Consider the following 8,269-nt stretch of genomic DNA (forward strand, 5'->3'; position numbering starts at 1 on the left):
CTTTTAACACAAAAAATGACAAAATTCCCAAAGATACCAGCCTCAGAGTATGAGCCTCATACTCTCTTTACTTTTGAGAATTGTCTGCAAAAATATGGAATCTGAAATGTATGAAAGCAATAAACCAAAATCTTAATCTCACTACTCGACCCATTGCAAACTTTTAAAATAACACCTACTACCACCCTACCCCCTACATCCCACCCTGGAATTCATCTGGCCTCCCCCATCCATTATAATCTCCACAAGTATTTAACATTGTCAGAGTGCTGAAATTAGTTAAAACTCACCTTTAAGTTCACAACTTAGTTATTTGTGAATGCATACATACACTATGGTTAATTATACATCTAAAAATAATACTCATTTGTATACCATAAATAAAATGTTAAGTACTGTATCAGTCACCATATCTGCACAATTGGACTCCAGCTTTAGAAGATACATGCGTATGGGAATGAAAATGAATTCCTTTTCACAAGTTTTGGTAACTTTACTGTATAAGGGTACAAAGTGTGTGACATTCAAAAAGATTCTTTACCTTGAACTGATCAAATCGAATCACTTCCCGCATAATAACTTGTGCTGGGCAACCAATCTTCTTGCTGGGTTGGACAAGGAATCTCTTCTTCTTATAACTACCATGATCATCATTGAGCTGAGAAAAAGAATAAATGACATCATACTTTTGTCTATATGTGTCATGGTTTTGAGGAGTCTACAAAACCAAATTTAAACATCAAAGTCATAGTTTTGTAGGAGGTCATAAAATATCAATTGATGTTAAACTTTGAAATACTAAGTTACCACATAAAAATATACACATAAGGAACCTAGCTAGTTACTGGTTTGAAATGTAGACTACCATCACAGTGTGTACTTCAACTCTGAATAAAAAATATACTGTTCCAAAATGAAAGAAAGGCAATATTTAAATTGTGCGATTCAGTCAAATACATTTATTACAATTTAATGTCCAAGTTAGTGTTCCAAATTCTTTGTGATCTCTTTAATATGGCAATATTTCACATTTTCATGTGATTTCATTGAAATAGGCACATGTTTCTATGTAACTGTCAATGAGTATCTTTGCATTATCAATTTCTATTATTGTAAAATCTTCAAAGACATGTTCATTAATGTAAGGAATAAAAACAATATGAGAAGATACCATTTTAACCTAGTCATATTTGTGTTTTGAATAAGTCTTTTTTTGTGTCAACATATGAATATAACATTGCAGGAAGATGTATACAAGAATTAAATGAACATGTATGAGAGCAGGGCATTGTCAACGACCAGTATTTTGCCAATGAGGAAAAGGAAATGTGTACACTCCAATATAGTTGCTTATTGTAGAAGGCCATATGTTTAAAGAATGTGAAATAAAGAATGGCACAACACATGTGAATAGTCTTCGAATTTTGTGAAAAGTGTCTCTAACTTGCAGTTCTTATTCTAATTCTTTCCTATTGTCATTACAGCAACCATTGAACAGGGCTCGAAATTAGCACTTGTCCCGCGTCCACAGGTCGGACTACCAACTTTTGTATGGGGCTACCAAAACACATGCATTTGTAGGCCACACGGACTACCAAAGCCTGAGACCTGAAATTCAGTCAGTACTTGGCATTCCATGTCCAGTCCTTCACTTTGGGACAAGCGAAGGCAAACTCTTCTTCAACGACCATATACATCTGAGTCAGAGCTATCTCTGTCACTGCTCACTGGAGGGGGGCTGGAGGAATCGCGATTGAATACTTATTTTCTTCAGATCCCCCTTCAATACCCCAAAAACATTTCAAATTCCCCCTCTATATGATCAATATATTTCAAGTACACAACCCAACTATCACAAGCCCATATATCAGTAAAAGATGTGCGCGCGGAAAAAATAAACGTGTCATGCCCCTGTTCCCCTCGCAGATGTTCAACACTACATCTTATTAGCAGTTTGTAATGTCATATAGCTAAGGCAAGTTCTTAAATTGATGCATTTTTAAGCGTATCAATGAGCTTTTTGGATTTATCAGTCCAAGCCAACTTGAAATAATCAAACTCAAATGCTCCTGCCAAAGAGCACACGATGAGTGGGCAAATCGTGAATTCTGGCTATTAATTGTCATATTGTAAAAAAAAATCTGAGCACATTGACCTACCAAATATTTATTTCAAAAACATGTGAATTAGATGCTACTCAAAATTGACAATACTGGAAGGTTAAAATTACTCAATCAAATAAATGTATTTCATCTCTGAAATTTTGGTTTTAACAATGACAAATTTGGTTAAAAATATCTATTCCATTCAGTCACATATTTTTTCATTTAGTCTTTACGGTTCAAAATATTGCTTTTGTATTATTTAATGACGTGACTATGAAAATTTAGAAAATTGAACATGGTAACCCTATCTTTTTTTCTTTTATATTCGATTATTCGCGCATGCCAGATTTCCAAAATCCCCAATAACTTTTTAAGTCTCCTAGTCTTCCATGTGTTGCTCTCTGGCCTGATCTTGTGCTCAAGTACGTTTCACTGTCATGATCGTCATTTAACCCAAACTCTTCTTCAACTACCATATACATCAGAGTCAGAGCTATCTCTGTCACTGCTCAGGTATGACAGTGACACTGCAGTCGTAGGGCGGTACCTGATAGTGACACTGTCTGCACGGGGTAGCTGTATTTTAACTTCAATGATTTTGACAATATTTTTGTTCAGTTAATACAACTGTGTTCTTGTTCTTCTCCCTACAGCATGTTGAACTGTCCAGTATTCTTTTTGCTAACACAGCCTGTGTATATGTACAATACATTTGTATCACCGACAACTGACTGTCAGTCCGGACTCTAATTAAATTATCACCTAATACATATTTATATATACAGACTTTGTGGACAAATTTGTGGACAAAGTGAATATTGTTTGTTTGATTGAGCATAGGGAAACAGCAAAAAAACTGTAGTTGATATATTACACAGAAATATTGGACTATGGTCTGTATTATCCTTGCTACAGTAAGTCTCAGTGCTGAAGGTTGTGTTGTTGTTATGATGACTATCGAAATTTGCATACAACTCTGGGAGTGAAACAGGTTGTCAAATTATCACCAACCCTGTTTCCTTGGGTATTAAAGGTGTTCAATATTCACTTTAAATAACTAGAAAATTCACTTCATGGACAGAATCTTGAAAAAGAGCCTTATCTTGTCTGGTTAAAGAGAAAAGATATCCCTAAACTAAAACAGGCATGGGCTACCAGCCATTGTCACTGGGCTACCAACTTCAGAAAATGGTAGCCCAAGTGGACTACCATGGGAAAAAGTTAATTTCACGCCTTGTTTAAAGTTAATATCATTGTCAAACACAGTTTGACCAATAATTTACATACCTGTTGTGCTTGTTTAGCTTTCCTTGTTTTTTCCTTGCCTTGGTGACACTCCAATACCAGCTTTCCAACAACAATGAATGGAACTCCATCAAATTCAATAGAATTGGTATCTTTGGAACATTCAGGTAAATTCCATCGAACCCTATGTGGCGTACCTTCAAACATATTCATAAAAGGAATTACTCTGGTAAGATTTGGTGAAGCTATCATTACAAAACTGAATGAGCTTGTGAACATTCATTTTGCTTCATTCATAAGTATATTACTAACACCAAACGTTGCCTGACCACCTTTTCATGTCTAAGGTCAAAAATCCTTTCATTTTATAATATCAACTTCTCAATATTTGTACTAAAATTTGTATTTAATTTTTAGGTTTCCTTGAAGAGGTAACAAAAATGTAAAATCTTATCTTCCAAGCTCTACAAATGAATCTACTGATAACATGTTTAAGGGAAGGGGGTCCTGGTTGCAATTGAAACGAGTATTCACTTCATGATTTTGGACATATTTTCAATAGACCTTGGGAAATAGAATTTACAACTTTCAGTTATAATATCTACCAAGGAGTCTTTTTTTTTATATAGTTTTAATGTATAAATGAAATTCTATTCATCATTGAACTAACTGGCAGATGAAAACTACATTTGAACATAAAGAAATAAAAAAAACAGTAATTTTATTTGAAAAACGATAATTTACTGCATAAGGAGATAACTACAACTTACAAGACTATATTTCAAATACAATCACATTATGAAATACAATGTTGTAGATAAGAATAAATGATAAAAGGATATACTTACAAAAATATATATGGAAAATAATGGACTTAAACATATAGATCTATAAAATAAAAAAAATGAAAATTATATTAAATTTATTGTTAAATAAATGACAGTATATTCTGTCAAAATAGGGTATTTTAGAGTCAACAATGGTGCTGTCATGCATGACCAAAAAAAATCTTAAAAAATTAAAAAATTGACTAAAAAAAATTGAAAAAAAAAAAATTAACAACTGAATATATAATATGTTTCCGTGACAGATAAAATAAGGTACTTTTTCTGTCAAAAAAATCGAACATTAAAAGCCTAAAGAGAGATAAAACTAACAGGTCAAAATTGTACTGTGGTTCTACATGTTCTACACAATACTATATATTGAACAGTGTTCTCCCTGAATAAGGTAACAGGGGCGTGGCGCCCTCTTGTAAATTCCGAGCGCCCCCTTGCCAGAAATGAAAAAGATTTATTTTTTTGAAAAATAAAACAATAAAATGTACGGGGAAAAAAAGTTGACAGTGATTTACAAGCAAAATGCGAGCGTGAGCGTCGATCCTGCAGACTGCAAACGTAATTCTCATCGATCTTGCAAATCTCGCGAGTTTGTGATGTCATCCGAGATCATAAGCCCATGTGCAACTCCTCGAAGGCAGCCATATTTGCATGGTTCAGTCCGTAACGTTACGTTAGCCACGGTCCCTCCATAGGGACCGTGCATTAGGTAACCGACTTAGCTGAGTAAACATGGCAAGGAGCTTGAGGGTAACCAAGGACAGCAGAGTACACTGAAGTTTTTATAGGAGGTTAGAATTTCGTTTGTGTATTCCTTCCAAAAGCAAAACAACCTAATTTTAGGCTTGGTCGGACTTGTATCAGGATGAGAACACGTGAGTGTTATGGTGATAATTTTGCCATCGATGAATAAATGTATGTCTCAAGACTCGCTATGTTTTCGTTTGTAATAAAAGTTATGGAACACTGTTTCAGATCTCTTTTCCTTTGAGTTTTTTGTACGAAAAAAATCTGAAAAAATGCTCCCCAAACCTGAGTGTTATGGTGATAATTTTGACATCGATGAATTAATGTATGTCTCTCGCTACGTTTTCGTTTTCAAAAAATGAAATCTTCATAATTGAAATCAGTGAACTGTAATAAAAGTTATGGTACACTGTCTCAGATCTCCTTTCCTTTGAGTTTTTTATACGAAAAAAATCTGAAAAAAATACTCCCCAAGTGCCACCAAATGACACCATTTTAATCGCTGTTTTTCAAAAGCTCCAACGGTAGGAGGGGGGACACCCCCCTCCTGACCTCCCCCCGCGACCGCTAACGCGGCCGCTTGTGGTGCTTCGCACCACGTCTTCGCCCTCTTCTCAAAAAAATCCTGGGGAGAACACTGTATTGCTGCGAAAACGAGCCCTGCCACTCCTTGACGTGTTCTACTGGGAGTGGGGGCTGCGATGTGAAGAACTGAAATATCGCACAGGATAGTATTACACATGCACTATGCCGATGCGCACGGAATTTCGAACGGCGCGAATTTGAACGCCAATTTTCAATCTTTAGAGAAATAATTTCCATAGACTTGGTCCAAAGTCCATTTAGCATCTATCCATTGGAAGATGTGTAGGTATTCCTCAAGTTTACCTACTTTTAACGGGTTTTTCCAACTGTTACCGGCGATCGCCTTGAAGTCACCGCCATCTTGAATTTTAGCTGCATGACCCATGACGTCATGCAAGTCTCGCACGTTCCCGTTCTAGTTACAGACAACACGTGCGCTCGACCATCGTCTTTCACACTTCGCATTGTCGGCAACGTTGTGCGTATTTTCGCAAAAAAAACCGGAAATGTAAATATTGTAAATAAAAGGAAATAAAAGAAAAGAAATTGGGAATGGGTTGTGTTTTTGCACTTTTTTATATTTCATTTTTTTTTTAATTTGGAAGGGGGAGGGGGCTTGACATGCATATTATGAAAGAGTCTTTTGTTTTATAAATAAACATAATTGTATAAAAATAGTTGTATAAAAATAATTGTATAATGCAGGCGCACATAACGACATCTTAAGTCGTTAATCCTCCTAAAATATTTGGTTTCTCAAACATTACCGTACCAAGACCCACTGCAATTTGCTTACCGCCAACACAGGAGTAAGGAAGACGCAGTTCTCTGTCATATACATACCCTCACACAACACCTTGATACTTCCAATGCATCTCTTCGAATTTTATTTGTGGACTTCTCAAATGCATTTAATACTATTTCACCAAACTTATTAATCAGAAAATTGAAAAATATGTCAGTAAACAGGCAGTTAATTCATTCGGTTGCAGATTTTTTGGTTAGGAGACCACAGTTTGTCAAGGTAAATTCAATACGATCGCATGTGCGATTGACAAATACCGGCTCGCCTCAAGGCTCGGTTATATTACCGTCATCATTTACCATATTTACATCTGATTGTAGCCCCATACATGCGGACAGTAATGATAAGCTTTACAAATTTACTGACGACAAGTCTTTCATCGGCCTCATTACAGCAGATCAGGACACAATCTATAAGCAAGAAGTGGACAGATTGGTTACATGGTGTGATGATAATAACTTAAGCTTGTTTTTGAATGTAAAGATAACAAAAGAAATGATAATTGATTTCAGTAAAAACAAAATCAGTCCACCTCCGTTAAAAATCAAAGGTGAGGAGGTTGGAAGGGTAAATAGTTATAGATATCTTGGGATCCTTCTTACAAACATGGTTTCTTGGGATGACCATGTGAATATGTTAAACCGTAAATGTCAGCAAAGATTGTATTTTCTGCGTAAGTTGCATAGATTTGGTGTATCCGGGAACATTTTGCATATGTTTTACAGATCAACGGTTGAGCCAATCATCTGTTATTGTATTTCTTGCCGGGGCGGTAGTATTTCCTCTTCTAATAAAGTTCAGATAAATCGTATCATCAAAGCTGCTAGGAATATTCTAGGCGTACAATTGTATAGTTTTGATGACTTGTATATGAAATCAGTGAAAAACAAATCTACAAAACATATGCAAAATGTTCCCGGATACACCAAATCTATGCAACTTACTCTAATCAACACCGCCATTAAAGAAGCCAAAAACATAAAACGCCCAGATCTCATTACATGTTCCAAACCTACAAAAACCGGCCCAATTCGCATACCATTCATCACCACTTACAACCCAGCGCTACCAAAAATATCGAACATCATAAGAAAACATTGGCCCATCATTCAGTCAAACAAAATAACAAAAGAAGCCTTCCCAACTGTTCCCGTTGTAGCCTATCGCCAACCGCCTAATCTCAGAAAACACTTGTGAGATCAAAATTGCACACCACTATTAACACCCCAACCCCAGGAAAATGCCAGCCATGCACACACTGCAATCAATGCAAATTTATGTTAATTCAGGACCATGATGTCATCATCAACCACACCACTGGTAACTCATACAAAATAACTGGCCAATTATCATGCAGCACCCGGAATGTCATCTACACAATACAATGCTCTAAATGTCACCTTCTGTATGTTGGAGAAACAAAACGCGAACTCCGGAAAAGAATCTATGAACACCTGTACAGCATACGTTCAAATAAACCCACCCTAATTGCCCAACATTTCAATAGCCCGGATCACAGCATCAATCATTTCACTTTCATCGGTATTTGCAAAGTCTACTCGAAACAAGATAAAATAAGAAAATCACTCGAACTGAAAATCCTATCCAAACTTAATACCCTCTACCCTTATGGTATCAACAAACAAGTCATCGTTGATGACACAGTCCCCACTTGTTAATGGGTACATTGATTACATGTCCTCAGAGAGGATAGAGTCCTCTTCATTAATTAGGTTTGTGATAAAAAATACTTTGATAGAGATGGCGCTCAATGGCCAAGAGTGAGATCCATGGTGATGAGAACATAAAACCAATGTAGGCACCATCCTAAAGTTCATAAAATGAGTCAACTAGGAATTAATCAACAGGATGTTGCAAAACATTTTTGCATACAATCCTAACACTTAACAGATTATCACTGTTACCATATTTCATAAAGTTTG

General features: G+C 35.9%; 1 protein-coding gene across 1 annotated transcript; it reads right to left on the reverse strand.

Annotated features, from left to right (window-relative positions):
* Positions 1-409: 409 nt before the first annotated feature.
* On the reverse strand, positions 410-7,217 carry LOC139124757 (uncharacterized). The gene is made up of 4 exons (XM_070690867.1): positions 5,829-7,217; positions 4,199-4,238; positions 3,393-3,547; positions 410-658 (listed from the first exon to the last, which is right to left on the reverse strand). Exons 1-4 carry the CDS (start codon positions 5,904-5,906, stop codon positions 494-496), a joined length of 438 nt encoding a protein of 145 aa, XP_070546968.1. The 5' UTR covers positions 5,907-7,217; the 3' UTR covers positions 410-493.
* Between the last annotated feature and the right edge of the window lie 1,052 nt (positions 7,218-8,269).

Source organism: Ptychodera flava, assembly GCF_041260155.1.
Source record: "Ptychodera flava strain L36383 chromosome 23 unlocalized genomic scaffold, AS_Pfla_20210202 Scaffold_24__1_contigs__length_23054250_pilon, whole genome shotgun sequence".
NCBI classification, from domain to species: Eukaryota; Metazoa; Hemichordata; class Enteropneusta; family Ptychoderidae; genus Ptychodera; species Ptychodera flava.